This window comes from Apostichopus japonicus, chromosome 4, assembly GCF_037975245.1.
Source record: "Apostichopus japonicus isolate 1M-3 chromosome 4, ASM3797524v1, whole genome shotgun sequence".
NCBI classification, from domain to species: domain Eukaryota; kingdom Metazoa; phylum Echinodermata; class Holothuroidea; order Aspidochirotida; family Stichopodidae; genus Apostichopus; species Apostichopus japonicus.
Genome location: NC_092564.1, coordinates 21,004,730 through 21,023,653, shown reverse-complemented (window position 1 = coordinate 21,023,653; position 18,924 = coordinate 21,004,730). Strand labels below are relative to the sequence as shown.

General features: G+C 36.8%; 1 protein-coding gene across 3 annotated transcripts in view; it reads right to left on the bottom strand.

The window, feature by feature from the left end:
* The window catches only part of LOC139966798 (nuclear hormone receptor E75-like), a 142,548-nt gene that overhangs the window by 50,876 nt on the left and 72,748 nt on the right, over positions 1 to 18,924 (bottom strand). For 2 of the 3 annotated variants that reach the window (XM_071970161.1, XM_071970162.1), the window contains exon 4: positions 9,712 to 9,827. In XM_071970161.1, coding sequence (XP_071826262.1) covers positions 9,712 to 9,827 — 116 coding nt within the window. Of the gene's footprint in view, positions 1 to 9,711; positions 9,828 to 11,534; positions 12,156 to 18,924 lie in introns of those variants that run through there. The other variant, XM_071970163.1, reaches the window with a different exon arrangement.

Below are 18,924 nucleotides of genomic sequence, written 5' to 3'. Positions count from 1 at the left end.
ATTCTTACTTTATATTTTCAGTAATGCCATATTTATCTGAGAATAAATAAGGAACTATGTAAACAAATGAACGTGGGGATTTTCTTTCAAGCATTTGGCAAAATCCGCAAAAAAAGTAGCTTGTATGTCGTACATATAATTCTGAGCTTTTTCTGATGCCAGATATGTTAATACAAGGATGATGGAAAAGTTGAGTATTATAAAGAAAAGTATGAGGGAATGATAATCTTCAGAATACATAATCTAAAAGAGATACTTTTAACAGACTAAGAAATTTTAAGTGCATGCACATTAAACAAACATATGAAATAAAATGAGAGAGCTGAAAAGCCAAATTTTTGCATATCTTAAAATGGTTTTAAGGAAAGAGGAGGAAGATATTACCTATAAACACAAAGTATTTGCTGACAAGACAAAAAAAATAAACAAAAAGCAGGTCCATGTTATAAACCAGAGTGAAGAACCCTCCCAGTTGTTACATGCCTTCTCAACAGATTATGCAGAACAAATTTCAAATAGTTTACTTATTCTGTTATATATGTCTTGCAGCAATGTTATATCAGGGAACTGCTACTTGGGAACTAACTTTGCAAAATTCCTTCTAAATCATCTTTAGGTGAAAGATTATAGACACAAAACGTCAACAAAATCATTATCAGTGACTCAATTGCTCTAAAGGAACCAGTTTACTCCCTAGAGATGTAGCAGTTTTGTCTAATTTGTCAGAATTGGCTAACACATGAAGTCTGCCACCAGAATGGACATCCAATTTCAACCTGTATGAAAATATTGTGACAATTTCTGTCACTACATCTATCTATACATGATCAGATATTTGTTAAGGTCAAGTGGTGAAAATTGATAAAGTGACTTCAGCTTAATACCTGTATTTAATGGTCAGAAGATAATCACCTGTTGAATGGTTCTTTGCAGATAATCTTTGACCTCTTGGTTAGCTGAAATTAGCTATGACATCTTACAGCTATTATGTACAGTGATATGGTATGGTGAGAGGGAAATACTACTGAAAGTAAGGTTTGAAAATACTACTGAAAGTAGATGTTTACAAGTACAATTAAGTCTAGATTTCATATGCATGTTATTTACTATACACTGTTGTGTCCTTTCACATACTGGAGCATTGTAACCAAGACAGATCATTATCTTATCATATTATCTGAGGATGTCCCTAAGTCAGAAGAAAGTTTGAATCATTTTTAGGAAGCTTTGAATGACGACCTATGTATTTTATCCCACTACGAAGTGACAAACGTTGCCAACACTGATCAACCTATTGCAAGTAACCAAAAAGGTCTTGTGAAAAAAGTACAAGTGCTTTGACATATCATAAGGTATGGCACGCACAGCTTAAAAGAAAAAAGAAAAACAATTCAAAATGGAGGATTTTCCTCCAGAGGATTTGCAACTGGAGTGAGATATTAAGTACAGGTATAATATTGAGATATATTTCTACAGTGATTTATGTCATTCTGTTGTGTCCTAAAAAGTAATATGTATAGGTTTCCTAGCCTAGCTTGGCTAAGCTTGCATGACATGTCTAAATTTAGAGTGCACATTACTATAATTAAGCTTTTTCAAACGGAAAACACCCCATGGTGTCCTTGCAAGGTAAGGTATATTTTACAGGAAGCAGAAATTGCAAAATTAAGTTGATGAGAAGTAAATGTCATCTATTTGTGATATTCTTTTCCTCCATGCTAGGAAGTGATTGTAATTTCCAGCTATTTCTGTTAAATATTTAAGTATAAATTAGTACAGAATGCTGAGGGCTCCTCTGTAAAGCAGTGCTTCTGTACTGAGCAGGACTACCCTCATTAAAGATGACAATAATAAAAAATAATCATAATTTAAAAAAAAATAGGTGTAGGTGCTTTAGCATCCCCCTTTTTTTACTACACTATTCAATACCACCTTCTTTATTTTATAAAACATGATTAAAAATATATTTTAAATGCATATTTATGTTAATACAAAGTTAATATAATCATGATATAGTTTTGTGATGCACAAGTACAGAAGGCAAAAGAAAGTGATAATGACTTGAAATTCAACAATGTAAATTATTACTTAAAGACAGAGTTCTGTAAATTTTATAGCCACACAGACCAGAAGCTTCTGCGAGGAGCCAACAGCCCCCACCTCAGTTCCACTTCTAAGAATCAATGTTCAGAAGACATGAAAGCTTAGTTCATGGACATCATGTTCTCAATCGTTTTGACATCCGGGAAAATCCTGTTAGCTCACAGCAAGTGTTCGGAGACCCACTTTTGGGTCGCATCCCATAATTTGCGGATCGTGATCTTAAAATATACGCACATTTGTGGATCTCATGACCCTCCATCAGGTGAAATGATGGGGAAACACAAAACAGCTAGAGTATACTTACATAAAAGCTGAAACGTCCCAGAGAGGAATAAAAGATGCCTTTACAGACAACAGAAGAATAATTTGATTTGGAAGATATTAGGTTCGTACAAGACCACTTTTGGTGAGGATAGCTGCATCCTTGAACCAGAATGGACCTCATGGACAACTATGTCACCAGGTCCATGCATTTGTGCTCTACACTTTATTATGAAAATGAAAAGAAAACAAATCTTTATCCCATATAAACCCTTGCCCCTAATTAACAGGGGCACTGTAGCCCCTAATTAACAGGGGCACTGTAGCCCCTAATTAACAGGGGCACTGTAGCCCTGACATAACTAATTAGGCTGGGTTGTGGTCCTTTTATAACAGTAAACCTGAAGCAATATAAGAGGAATATTACACAATTATGCCCCTTGAACTTACTAAACTTTCTGAATATGACTAGGCCATGCAGACAGTATGATTCTAGGCACAAACTCAGGCTCTGTCTTTCATGACTCTCTCTCTCTCTCTCTCTTTCAGACTGCAACTTCCTTTCATAAATTTGAACCTTACCAGTCACTAGAAGCTCTGACAATTAAGCAAATGTCTGACAAGGCCCCATTTGAGAACGTTTTAGGTAATTTTTAAATTTCAGTTTGGGGCCAGATATGCTAGTTGATTCAGCTTTCTTGACCACCCTGTTTATGTATATTACTTTTTTTCTGTAGGGAAACGAACGTCCTGAAAGCCAAATAGAAAGTACCCCATTTTAAATGCTACAAATGTGTTTGTTTTTGCATATAAACGTAGTTCTTGCCAAAAGCAAAAATATTAGATTTTGAGTAATTACAATGTTCTGAGTGGCTTATGTGAGTTCAAATGTTAAACTTTGAAATACATGTGAGCGCAATGAGAAAACAAAGACTAACATTGAAACAATCTTTACCCTACATTAATCCATTAATAATTTCAAATCCCTTCATGCTGACTTGCATATATAACTTTGAAGAAATGCTTTTAATATACTTTCTGAAAGGTTCCATTCAATTCTCACTAGAGGTAGAGTACAGTAATTGAATTTATCAATAAGGAAAGTATGACTTAGCGAGTATTCGTCTTCAAAATGGTGCAACCAGCTGCTAATAATCCTAGATACCAAAAAACTGCTAATAATCCCTAGATACCAAAAAGCTGCTAATGATCCCTAGATACCAACGAGCTGCTAATAATCCCTAGATACCAATGAGCTGCTAATAATCCCTAGATACCAATGAGCTGCTAATAATCCCTAGATACCAACATGCGATGCTCAATATTATGTAACATATTGAGACAATATTAAAATTTCTGTCCAGGGTCATGCCAGATGACTTCAGGCTTAAATATGACAATCTTTAGTCCAAGAAAAAGAGGGACAAGTTGAATGCTAGTGATGTTTCTATACCCTTTTTTTGGTTTCAAAGATGTTCACCTGTAAATTTACTAAACCTGTGGAAGGCCCCTTAATGACTCTGCTTCTCAGTGCAGCAGGACTTTAAGTTAATCCATTGTTCTACAATCTTAAAACTCCACCAAAACATGTTTTGTTTAATAACTAATTCATAAACACAACAGAGCAGCTTTGCATGATATCCAACACCATTTGCCCTCTTGACATATATATTTGTAATAATGCTTTAAAACATGATTTTCCATAGCGTTTGTGTTGTAGCTGAGGGCAGGGGAGGGGAGGGGCAGGGGAGTAAGGGAAGCAGCAATAACCACATTAAAAATTGCTAGAATTTTCAAAAGTGTACTTTCCTGGAGGTTGTGGGAATAAACTTTTATTCATAGACCTTGAGGATCTTTTGAACAGATGATGCAAATTACTCAGTTTAGATATTACTCAGTGTAGTTATAACTACCTTGAGAATGGCAGTAAACTGTGTGCTTAAAATTGGACCATAGGTGACCATTTTCTGACTTTCTAGCATATTTGGAGACAAAAAAATTAGTCTAAAATACAACAAAGTCAAATCACCATTTGCATCAGTGTTCACATCAATGCAATCCAAAAGTATTTGTTCTGAATCCAGCTGGAATTGAGTTCACATTAATTTGCAAAAATATGAATAGATAATTTTTCCTTCTTAGGTAAAACAATTCATTCGTTTCATGTTTTAAGTAAATATTAATAATTATCATTAAAGGAACAGTCTCTATTGACACTCATCTGTTGTCCATCATCATATATGATATTTAAATCAGTAATTTATCTATTTGTACAGCTGCAGCTGCTAACGATGTGTGAATTACGACAATGTGATTCATGAAAATCAAGCATATTTAACTCTGAAGAGTGTAAATAAACTGTTTTTGCATTTTGTACTCATTTGTTTCTTGTATTTAAGCTCATTGAGACCATCCGTATAATGCGCTATATAAATAAGTAATATTATTATTCATTTAGCTCCAGGTTCAGCATTTTCATGTTTTAGTGCCATGGACAGAATAATTGTCATTTTCAGTGTTCCACTTTGAAGCAGCTTTGCTGGGTATTTTCATGAAAGTTGGGCAATCTTAGCAACTCTACTATTTACAATTCAAAATAACGTTGCGCTTGTTTAAACTATGATACCCAATACATTATCATTGTAACCAATTAATGTTAATTGATGTAAAATTAAGCATTCAATTCCAGTCTATGAAGTTGCTATCTAGGACCTTTTGCATGTAAATTAGAATGAGTCATATTCAAATATAAAAACCATAATTTTTGATACTTTTTCTTCTTTGAAATGGAAAGAGAAAAAAAACCTCACTCATCCAGCTGTTACTGAATTGTATTTTTTTTTTATTGGATTTCAATCACAAATAGTAAGAGTACGCTGTCGTTTTGTTTGAATCAAATTGGCTTGTTCAGAATAGAGCATGTTCTACTGAATGCATCTAGAGTTTTAAGGCGACAACCTTGTTCGCTTTCTGTGAGTTATATCAGATTAAAAAAAGACATGTTAAGGTGGGACAAATAAATGAGGATGGATGAAAGTGGAAAGGGATAAAAAATGCCATCCAATCAACGATTAAATCTATAAACATAAACTATGTATGTACAATACTACAAGCTCTTGTCTGCACCTGAATAATATCATAAATATTAGCAACTTACAATTTTTAATTCCTTATTCAAACTTTCACTGGTTATTTCTAAAATGGGTATTACTTTCTTCTCACATAGATACAGTTAACTACATTTCCTTATCTGAATCTTTTCAACTGTTTGTCCCATTTATGAGTGGAAAGCACTCAATCTTGTAATGTACGCTCGCAGCCCTCATCACTCTGAGGGTTTTAATATTTTCTTATATATATATCTGCATGATCAAAGACAAGCAGGACTTATCGCCAGCAGCAATGTAACTGTTCTGGCAGACCTTATTCTGTAAAGTACAGTGCTCACTGCTGCAGCAGTCTACCTACCACCTACATTGCTTCAGGCTTTAACAACATTGAAGCGCTATAGTTCTGGCTGACGATACAAAGGGCCAACTCTTGTTAATCATAATAATTCACGGACAGTCATTCTTGGAGCCTGAGCCGTCTGTTTCCTTTGGCTAGCGTATAATGACCTGATTTTTAGGAGTTAGCAAACCGGATTAGCCGTGTGGTAATCTCATTACCACAGCACAACAACATACTGTTTGCCAGTTGGAGTACAACTTTACCTCTGTTCTTCCATTTTACCACATCATCGGCGCGCAATCCCACATCCACTGTTCAAAAAAAAATTAAATTAGGGCGCTTCTTATAAAGGTCAAATTAGTAGATCAAGCACCCCTTTTTCCAAGGGCAAATTTCTCACTTTTGTCTACTTTTCTCATTTTTAATTATTTAAATGTACAGTCACACTTTGAATACCAAGGTCTAAGGAATGGGTTTGCTTTGGGCATTTTGGAGACCATATAGGTCATGTAAGGACAACTCAACATGCACTCGCTGAAAAGCAGTGAAGAAACCATAACGGCTGCAGCAGGGCCAGTCATAACAATAACAAAAACACAAAACAACGCAAGCCAATGCAGAGTTTATAGAGAGAGGGCAAACATCGCCAACATCTACTAAGCTGCGGGCTTGCTTTTCCTCTTGTCAGTTTTAGTAGGTCATCCAAACTAAGAGGAAACTTTTGGCTTTTGCATTCAGGTGAAGTATGATCTGTAGATTTGCAATGGTTTTTAGATTATGGTAGGATGCCAATCTGAAGTGAATGGCCGGAACAATGTCTGATACAACTGTAATGTTCCCTCTGGGATTCTATTACCTGCACCTAAGTATATACCCGACAAGACTGACCGTGCTTGGGTCATTGTTGAACATGTATGCAGGAAACAGACATGTGCATGTATGTCTCTGAACACTACATCCATATGAGTGCTTCCCAAGGAGAGTAGAAAAAACATGGTTGACAGAAGGTCACATGATGTTGCTACAATTTAAGCTAATCACATCTGGGGTAACAATATCTCATATACTGTAGGTTCCGAGATACGACGTCAGTTTAATGAACCCCATTGCACTGATTGTGCTATTCATATGAAAGGACATATGTAGGCAGAGTGTGCTAGGATACCATGCTAAATACTGCTTGTTGAGCCAAGCAAATGTGTAACCTGACTGCATATTAACAGCTCATCAAAATAACATGCAGTTAGAAAGTTATTTATGGTTGAGCATGTTACCAAATGTATATTGTAAGAAACTTTGGTTGATGTTTCTCACAACTATCCTTTTAATTTTTTTCGCATTTTGCTTTACAAATAGTGACCTCCATGACAGTGGCGGAGCGTCCATACAGTCAAAGGGGCGGATGCCCCCCTGACAGACTAAAATGGACTGCTGGCGCCCTTTTCAGCTCTTTACCACTTTTTACTTATTCGCGATTATTGACTATTTTATTGCGCTCTCATCTACCTATTGATATTTGTCACAGTTTGTTGGTGTAATTTGGCGATGACACCTATTTATTCTTCGTTTATCTGCAAATTAGCCAGGCCCGGAAAGGGTCATTTCCGACGATCTAGGAAGTATCTTTACTCAAATTTTTTTGTACGCTGCACGCCAACCTATGGTGGCGCTCCGCTTAGATAGTGTCGAAAGCGCCCCTACAGACCATTCTCGCCCCTCCTGACCAATACCCCTTGCTCCATCACTGCTCCATGACCCAGGCACTTAAATGAGTAAGGGAAAATGTCATGTAATAACCGGCTTTCCCATTGATTGATAATGATTTTCTGAGCAGTAAATATTAAGTCTGATGTGACAAGGTCCACTTCTCATTGTATGCACTGTTGGCCACCTATACAGGTCAAATGCAGATGTAGGTTACAGCTGGTCAAATTAAAGTAATTATAGTCATTTTCCTGTCCAATAATTATGTTAACTTTCACAGCCTTCACAGTAAATGTAAAGCAGGAAGCTTACCAACAGGAACATCCCGCTAATCCTTGCTGTGGGCTTGCAGATGCACTCTAACTCCGCAGGAGATGAACACACAACAACAGGCAGGACTATACCATTGACACCAGGGTGTTGCAAGTACATACAGTAACAGTACATACAGTTAAGCTGAAACTTAAAGCTTCAGACTTGCACAGAACTAAGTTTGAATTAAAATGCAAACAAGTTGCACGCTAACATTAGTTCACCTTGCCCAACCGAAATGCCCCAAATTAATTTTTCTGTATGGTAAGTAAGAGATGCTCTCAAAGTGACTACAATGAACATAGCATTGTACATTCTAAAGAAGTTAGTGTATGACATGTCAGTTAAAGATATAACCTGTAAGGTACTCCACTGGAAGGTACTGTGTAGCAAGCAAACAGCAGATTGTAATATTCTTAGCAGTCATGATCAGGATGTAGTTCCTAATAGAGACTGACTAGAAATGGAGTTCAAACATGAACGATGTAATAACATCCATCTACCTGAGTAGCATGTCATTCAGGTTGACAAAGAACATTAGACTGAGTCTATCTTTAAGTTTTAGTTTACATGATGGGTTGTAACTTTGCGTCATTCTCACAAAGACAATGTATATAGCTAACAATTAAAGTTTCCTCCTGAGTCCTTGCTGGCGAGTGACTAACTGTTCAGTCCTGCAGTATTTAAAGTTTGTTTTCCACACGCATTAATATAGGACAACATTTCATTTGCAAACTTTCCAAACTTTAAAGTTTGTTATCACTACACAATGCAATGCGTTTTAAGAAAATTGAGTCACCCAAGACCGAAGTTCGGCATGAAAACCGAACTTGATCCAATCCCCAACCCCAGTGCAATAATACATCAAGACCGTAACTGTGTGATCATAATGAAGTAATGTTACGGGTGCCTCACTGGTCCCTCATTGGGAAAGGGAATATGATCAGGTCAAAGGTTGGCGAGTGATCTACTGTGCATGTACTGATCACATGATCTGAAAGCAGGAAAGCTCAAGCAGCAGACTATCTTTTCTGTTAACTTAATCTTTCCTGTAAACTTTCCTGAGTTGGGTATATAGACTAACCCATGTAATATTAGGTCATAACTCAATATGCCTCAAATCTACAACCCAGAGAGATCTCTATAGGTCACAAATATTTAATTTCTACTGCAAACAAGGAATTATTATTGTTGGAAAAAAACTGAAAGTTTTGTGTTTCCCAAATCTTGTGAGATTAAGTAAAATGTGTTAAGTTGTTTCCTTCATTCATAAATCCTGCTGCAATTCTGTGGACCTATTGAATACCAGGTAGCAAGTACTTCAGTGCAAACTGCAGCTTTCAAAGATCATCATATTGTTCCCAAATATGCTAGAGTGTCTTCATAATGGCCACTCAAGCTCCCGCTAAAACAAACATTTTACTACACTCTTGAGGCATTGAATTCCTTAATATGCATGTGCACCCGGCCTTCTATGTCAGGTATTGATCTGTATCTGCTAGATCTGAACTACAATAGATGCACATTTAACAACTTTTGGCACTTTTTCAGCATGTTAAAATTTGGGTCAAATACATGACAACCTTTAAACATTATCACAGACTTGACTAACATTGTTGTAACATCCTGCAGTTCCTGCTTATTATTGTCTGTGAGAACCACAGTTGTTTACATGAAGCAAGATTGAAACAAGATGGCTATTTATTGTCAATAATTAGAATAACTGGGGTTGATATCTGAACAGAAAATCTATATGTTGTACTTCTTTTTTTTCAGTACCTTTGAAGAGATTAAGTTTGTTGTTTGATTTGCATCCAACAGAGAAAGCAATACAGATTTCTGGGATTATGAAAATGTAAATATTCCTCTGGATTTACTTACAATTGCAGAATCCACCATGACTTTCTCTGTGTTATCTTCCTTCAGTCTTCTCTTGCCGATGTTGCACGTTGGAAAAGATTTGCGATGAGCTTGGTTCACCGTCCTCCACATAACCTCTGGAAAATGAAAAGGGTAGAAGGAATTTGTGTAAAACATTAATATGTCAAGAAACTGTGACATGAAAACATTAATACATTAATGATGTCATTGAAACAATACTTAGCAATAAAACAACTTATTTCTAACTGGGTGCAAAATACCCAAGCAGCTAATAGGGCAGCACATATGCTAGGAAGTCATGTCATGGTGACCCATGTACAAACTTCAATACAGAACTTCAAGCAATACAACATTCACCCATAAACAAGTTATTCTCTGGCTAATTAACACTCGTTTTAAGAATACTCACGGTGAAAACCTCTAGAAAAGGTAGTACTTTTGAAAATGTTTGATCAAGTATTGGCAAAATATAGTATGGGGAGGAGGGATGGGGGAGAAGAAGTGGGGGAGGAGGGGTGGGGGAGGAGGCAGAGGGAGCAAAACAAAGACCGTTCGCCAACTGGACTTCTATATAGCAGCAGCATTATAACATTGATTGTAATTAATATATGGAAGAAATACTGCCATACTTACTGACAATGGATACATTCAAGAAGTTGCTGAAAGATTCATGTGAATTATATTCTGCATTTTCCAATTTAAATAAAACTTCAAAAAAGTTATGCCAACCGCCAAACACTCAAAAAGATCGAGTTATCCCTCTTTTTCTTCAAAAGAAAAAAAAGACACAAAAATAAACCGAAAAAGATCAGCATTGCCGGCTAAAATAGATCTTATGGATCTTGCAAACAGACAACTGAATATTTGTCACTGGGAATTCACCGAACCATGAATCCTGGCTAATAATAATAAACACAATCATTGATGATTGATCATGGTCGTATTGTTTTAATTTTTAATCAATATATCGTTATTTTGAAAGACTTAATTACAGTATATGCATTTCAATGGAAACAAACAGTTAATGGTAATAAATATTAACCTTATCTTATTTATTTCTCAACTAGCCTTTTTTATGTCACAATTGATGACCTTCAAGTCCAACAATCAAATTTGAGAAAAAATATAAAGAAAAATTTCTGCAATCTGAAAAAATGTATGGACACTGTTTTACTTTTTGGAAGACAAACGTTTTTCCCCATTCAAAATATGGATTATTTCAATTTATGTTGTGATTACTAATTTACAGATTTACTACTTATTCTGCCGCTTTACTGCAATCCCCATCCTTCCCCCTTTCTCCCAGCCCTTCATCCAAACAATCTTCCTTTCTCTCCACTTTCTACACTTACTTTCTATATTCCAATGTGTTACTATTAATAACAATATTTTTCCCTGCAGTTGTAGGTAATAACCTAGGCTATGATGCTATCACTCGATTCAATGAGGTTTACTTTTGAAAAACTCCCTAGATGTTTATCTCACATATCTGTATGTAGGTCAGTCAAGGTTTCTATGTCCCTATCAAACTGGATCACAAGTCTTTAGGGCTTTACTATACCTATCCTACCACCAGAGTGTACTATACAACGTAAAGAGTTAGAAATTCCTGCAAAGAGACATTCCCAGTCTAAAAGTGATTTCACCCCTTATTTTTACTATTTTTTTTTTTCCATTTCAACTTTTCTTGCACTATGGTAAAATGTGATATCAGACAAGGTGAAAAGAGAGTTAATTCTGCGGGAATAAAAGCAGGATAAAGACAAAGAAAGCATGCAAGCAGTCTAATAATTAAAGAACACTGCTAAATTGGTTTTGCCTACCATCAAAATTATAACCCTTGATTCGTTTCTTCAGTTTCTTCTTTGGGGTAGCCATTAGGCAATCCATGGAGGAAAGAAACCCAGTTGCTGCCTAGCTGTGTCCAACAATCCACAAGCAATACTAAATATAATCAGCCAACCAGCTCACTTAATAAACCGCTCTCAAAATCCACTGACTTTAATAGAACACGATTGCAAGAGAGCAAAATAAATATTAAAAAAAAAATTATATATGATGGTCGGTTGACAACAGGTCATACAGTTGAAGCAGAAATCTTGAACCGTTTGTGGTTTTAGCGATCAAACTTCCTCTTTGCAGAGAAACCAGTAAGCTACAGGCACAAATTAAAAGTGACTTCGAGTCTTCCTATTCGCCAAAGTAAAAATATCCTGCTACGTAGGTTACAACTTTGATGTAGAGACAAAAATAAAAAAAAGAGGGTGTTGGAAAGCCAACCATGCGAACGGGTGAATAAAATATGCTCTGATAATAAACTGATGATCTCTTAAAGAACGTTGTACACAATAAACCACTCTATAGCTAAATGCACACTGCAATGATGATGACACGCTTCACTCTGGCAAAGTCATTATTTGAAGTATTCAGAATAAACCAAGCGTGCACATATATAAAAAAAAAAAAAATTTAAAAAAAAAAAAAATACAGCCGTGTTTGAAGGCCAACTTCATGTCTGTACAATTAGGGGGCAAAAAACTCATCCAGCAGTCAAGAGTGAGGAATGAGCTGACGACTCATGTGTGCAGTTTTCTTTTTTCTTTTTGCCTTGTTTTTTTTTGCTCTCTCTCTCTCTAGGCTCGTAGCAATGGGAAGTGGTTCATTATTTAAGTGTTAGGTAATTACCATGTCAGAAGGATAAGGGATGTTCACATAAGGGGAAGTGTAGAGATGCGCTAATCAACTTGTCGTCAACCTATTTCGAGGGCATCCCACTCTGGTGAGCTGACCTACTTTCTATATACTGCAGTCATTTATTAAACTTTGGCAGATTTAACTGTGTGGTTCACAACACTGATATCCAGTAGGTAACAATGCTATGACAGGATATTACTATAGGAGTCAGGAACTGTTACCAATCATCAATTTACACAAAGCTCGAGTGAAGAAGAAATTCATAAACAAACAAAAAAGTTTCGCTTATTGCGAGATTACTTTACTTTCCAGTAGCCTATATACAGTAGGTATTTTTCTGATGTCTTCCACTAAGATTATTGTATTATATATAGAACCTATAGTGTAATGTTTCTTGTGAATGAGCTCTTTTGCCAAAGTCACAAAAACTGTTCTCATGATTAACAATTTTTTATCCAGGCATTACCTAGAAATTATTCTTCAACTTGCAGTAATATATGTCAAGGCAACAACTTTACACCATGTGAAAAGAGTTGGCGGTTACCTACGGCTAGGAAATACGATTGACACCAAACGTATTGGCCTTCTGCCTCTGATTAAAGTTGCAATACCTTAGTAAACCTGTCAGCCGATTGAAAATACTCAAGTTTCAAAAATAAGAATCACCTGTGGTAGTAGTTGTAGAAAAGAAACTTAAGAAAATGAAACTTCATCCCTCTATGCATGAATCAGAAATTACCTGCATGGAGATGGGAAGAACATCATTACTTGCATGGAGGGAGAGTAAGTGGCACATCATTACCTGCATGGAGGGTGGGAGGAACATCATAACCTGCATGGAGGGAGTGAGGCACCTCCTTACCTGCATGGAGGGTGGGAGGAACATCATAACCTGCATGGAGGGAGTGAGGCACCTCCTTACCTGCATGGAGGGTGGGAGGAACATCATAACCTGCATGGAGGGAGTGAGGCACCTCCTTACCTGCATGGAGGGTGGGAGGAACATCGTAACCTGCATGGAGGGAGTGAGGCACCTCCTTACCTGCATGGAGGGAGGGAGGTACATCATTACCTGCACGGAGGGTGGAAGGCACATCATTAACTGCACGGAGGGTGGGAGGCACATCATTACCTGCATGGAGGGAGTGAGGCACCTCGTTACCTGCATGGATGCATGGAGGGAGGGAGGCACATCATTACCTGCGTGAAGGGAGGGAGGCACATCATTACCTGCATGGAGGGAGTGAGGCACCTCGTTACCTGCATGGATGCATGGAGGGAGGGAGGCACCTCATAACCTGCATGGTGGGAGTGAGGCACCTCGTTACCTGCATGGAGGGAGGGAGGCACGTTATGCCATATGTTTGAACATTAAAAGTAGCTTCTTGCAGGCATCATGACATGTTGGAACACTAAAAGTATCTTTTTGCATTCAGTCAACAATTTTACCATATATTGTTCATTACAAGATTTCAAATGATCGAACTGAAACATTCTGCTATATTGTTCTACCGTGTGGATGGCAATCTTGTTGGCAAATAGTCTAACTTTGCCTTGCTTCCAATCTCCTCCTATGCTAACAGCTTGTTTACTTTCATTACTTCTAGAAGTTCAGTATCAATTGATCATAAAACTTCCAAGTTGTGTCCAAAGCTTGACACTCTCACAAAGAATTGGTACATGACCTGTCTTTGATCACCGACCATCTCATTCTAACGTCCCAAACAGACAAGAGAAACCTCACTTCCATCGTCAGATATCCTGCTTTGCTATGTCCTTTTCTTTTATTCATAAATTACTGTTTTCTTGGTTTCAGGAACATGTGGTATTTACAAACGTTGCTTCCTATGTCTGAGTTTTGTGTTTATATCCGAGGCTGACCTAATGGTCTGTGTGTTTATAGCCATGTCACATACTGTACTGATGAACCTCAGATGTCTAATGGATTATTTCTTATAAATTAGTAGTGCTTTAGCAAGTTTATATTGCCTTGACTGATAACACTGTTTTAAGGTGTCTGCAACATTATATCAATATTAATATTGTGCCTAAAGTCACCCCTTAACATTGAATGTGCCTCGTACTACTTTGATTTTATAAATGAAAGAATAAACATTAGCAAACAAAGAAGCAAAATACCATCAAGTCATGTGTCAGAATTAGATTAGATTAAATCTTCCTGGGTATTATCCTGGATCAATTCCAAGAATTCACATCTTAGAGGTCTTCGGTACAACTCAAGGAAGGAGCTACTATAGCATCCACATCAATTTGGAAGGTTGAAAGGCTTCTTAGGGACAAGTTTGAAAACCAGAATAAGTGTATATTACCAGCAGGTGATCTTAGTTGACATTTAACCTCACAAAATCGGCCTAATTTCTCAAAGTGATATATTTATTGAGCGCATTGTAACATCTACAGACAGTATCCTAATACCTGGCACAAGATGTTGTGGTAGGATAGATATATATAACAACTCGAGTATGAGAATGAGAAGAGTTCCCTTGGTATTAGTACTAGTACAAGTAGAATTCCCCTCAAGTGATATGAGAAGGATCCCCTCTAGATTAAGTATAAGTAACATTTGAATCCCCTCAAGTGATATGAGTATGAGTAGGGTTCTCCATAGATTAAGTATTAGTAACAGTTGAATTCTCCTTGCTTAGTTCACTTAGGAGTACAATTAAACTCCAAGACCAAGTACAAGTTCCTATTCAATATAGTATCTATAGACCTACTGGATATCAACAATATATACGTTTGAGTTCCAGAATTACATGTACTCCACAAGGGCCAGTACAAGTACAAATCTAAGTGAGTTTGAGGTTTTTCCTCAATTAAGTTAAGTTAAAGGCACTTGAAGATTCCCCCACCACCCCTCCTCTCCCAGACTATACAGTCAAGATTCCCCCACCACCCCTCCTCTCCCAGACTAAAAAGTCAAGATTCCCCACCACCACCCCCCCCCCCTCCTCTCACAGACTACACAGTCTTCAACCATCTGGTTATACCTTTAATATAGGTTATTGTATTCTGCAGCTCACCATTTTATGAGGTGTACTGGATATTAAAATGTATCCTTGGAAGAAACTGGTCCCTAAGGCAACACAAGTATTTTCAAATATGTTTTTTCAGGAGGTAAGATAGACAGAGAACAGCTTGCAGGTAACAAATCTATCTCAATCTTGCTGATTAAATTAATGGATTATCAGGCCGTTGACAGCGACAAAACCAAAATTTTACTCGCCAAAACCAAAATTTTACTCGCCAAAACCAAACTTTTACTCACCAAACCAAAATTTTCTCAGCAAAACCATATCTTTCTACATGATTATTAAGTTTCCCTCTATCTTTTTCTTCTGTTCCCATTTGTTATTTTATACATAATAGCTGAATATACTAATAAGCGGAATACATTTGCTTCCAATTATGCCACAAACACCTGCTTAACTGATTAACTTGCGGCCATTCTGACAATGCAAGTTCTTCAAAAGGAGTAGTATTAGAGATCAAGTGAATATTAAAACTGTGAAAGATATGAAAATTATACATGCCCACCCTGGTGAATATCTACATTTTAGGCACCTTGGCATATACCTTTACGTAAGCAGAGCTCAAACAAGGTCAGTTGTTCGTAATCTGGGAACTAGGAAACTGCATTGGGTGGATTACTAAATAGTCAATTGTTTCTTTGGTCGCCTGCTGAATGGCAATGATGCAAGGGAAACTTGACAAGTTGGCATCTATCACCTTCTCGGGAGATAAAAGATACAATGAGATGAGCGAGAGTGTTTTCTACACGCAGCATTATAGCGCAAGAAATCTAGTCAACTAAGATGACGGAACATCTCCCTTCAGAGATGATCCCCCAAAAGGCACAAAATTATGCACGAGTTGTAAATTCAAATCGCTCGCCTTTTTACTCTGACGACACGATTCGGATGGAATTGAAATGCAAAGATCATTAATTTGTCATAACACTAGGCTAAGGTCATTAATTCTTCACAGACGAAAGGAACACAAAAGTAAAATGGAATCAATTATTTACTGCAGATCATGGGAACAGCCTCAAGCCCAAAGAGAAAAAATTCTTCATCACGAATAGATGAGACAGGGGAAAAAAAACAGAAATGAAAGAAAAACAGGAAGGAAATTTCAGAAGTGGGTCGGTTGAACTAGGTCGTTGAACGAAGGATTTACAAGACATTTCTTTCCCTTCTGCTCATGCATGAGTTTATAAGTATATAGGCACAAGAGACATGAAATCTGTGCGATCAGGCTATATAGACTCAATTCCTCCACATTATGCTAATTAATGGGGCTGTCTGAGGATGTAGTGAAATTATGACTTGGACTATTTCCGATTACAATCTCTCAAATTGTTTGTTTCTTAAAGGCAAATAGCAATGTCTCAAACATGAACCCAACAGCAAATTTTCCAAACTTTGCTATATAGAGAATGAATAAAAAAAATAATCATAATCATAAAAAAAAAAAAAATGTTAAAAATAATAAATTTGAGCAAATTTGCAGGCAATGCAGAGAATTTAAAAGAAGTTTTTACATATGGAGTAAATTTGGAGACAAATCCTCTGATTTCAAATTTCCTCTTAGTATAGGTTGTAGCTTTTACAAAATACTACAATTTTGCAGATAATTAATGAAGCTTCTATGAATATTCATGACATGTTCATTGCCACTATCAAATTGTGTCTAGCACTCTTCTGAAACCATAATGCTACTCGTTAACTTAAAATGCTAAGTTACTGCCATGAAAATAGAATTGCTATTTCTTTTCCATCTTTTTCTAAAGCATTATGCATCCCATCATATATAAACACCTACAGACCAATCCGTAACGTTTTCTGGTTGGCACTATTGTGTACGATGTACTCTTTGCCAAACTTTTGGCCTATTGGCTCAACTAAACATTTCAGGCAATTACACTGTGGCCAGTGCGTGTCCACACACAGTTAGTTCAAAATACTGCATGACCAAATATATTGACTGCATGGACTGAAAATAAAAACAATTGTGAAGCTGTACATGCAGGAAACTCTTAAAGCTGGACTCAGTATACAGATTTGAATGCCAGCAAAGAACTAATGACTCAAGTGTATTTGTTTCATGTAACCCTAGAACAGCTTGCGAGAAGGCCAGATATTAAGGCCATCGGTAACGGTGCTAGGCAAACAGTATGAAGTGATTGCATAAGACACATAGTCCAGCATGCAGCTTTAATAATGTGCAGTTATAAACGGAAAAGAGTCAATAAACCTGCTTGTGCATGCATCCAAGTAATGTTTGGATAAACAAAGCTGCTGTTATTAACGTATAAACTGTCTGCCTTTTCACTTTGTTTTTCAAAATTCATTGATTTATGCAAATGAAAAGTTCCAAATCAATATGGTTATATTTTGTTATCTCCATATAGAGCTATCGTCAAAGAAAGGATAAAAAAAAAAAAAAAAGACACAAACAATGCAGGAGGACAAGAGAAAGAAAAGAGGAGTTACAATGTTCTCTGAACGATAAATCTTCCTCATTTCCCCTTTCTGTGTCATGATCAGTAGAGATCTAGATATTCTGTGTTATTATCATATCATAAAGTACATGACCCTTCAGGTATCATATCTGAAGTAAAACTAGATAGTTGCAGCAGCCAGCACTGGGCAAACCAAGCGGTCTAGACCTCAACTAGAATCTGCTGCATTCATAATGTGACCAATGGAGGAGGGAAGATCCAACACAGACCTAAATTAAGTTTCTGAAAGGGAAATTGAGTTTTGTGACTCTGTAACTGAATTAAAAGCTTGGAGAATGGAGCCGGCAAAGTAAATATCATTATACAAGCATGATCAGTTCAAAATCTGTGGCCTGAATGCATGAGAACTTGTACTTCAGTATACAACATTATCTGCTATTGAATCTAGCCTTGGTGGAGGACGTTTACCTCGACTAGCATATTTTGAGTGATGACTATATAGTTATGCTCTCGCTCTGGAAATATTCAAGAGAGAGAGAAATGAGAACTGTGAGTATGTGAGATTATGAGAGCTGCCGAACGTAAAATCAATCGGGGTGAACTGATGCGAGGATTAGCAAACTTCAAGATGAAACACTGGATTGACAACAGCTGCAGAAGAAAGACTTCAAGTGTGGAAGCAGGTGAGAGTACAACAAAGAAATCAAAACAGAGCCAGGACACACCTAAAGTTCATCGCCGTTCATTTACATGGAAAGCAGTTCAACCATGTAATGTGTTCAAGGACTACTAATATTCATTAAGTGAATGAATAATCACTGGAATAGCTATAAAATGAGCAGACAAAGGCACCGTTATGTGTGATTATCGAAGGCAACAAATGAGAATATATTCATGTCAATGTGCCATATTTAGTACTGCACGCCTGAGGAAAATAGTCAATAACGGCGCTGTTTCGCTACATATTGCGATTAAAGCTACTGTATTTCAACAATGAAAATGCATCTGAAATTCACTTCTGTAACCTCAAATGA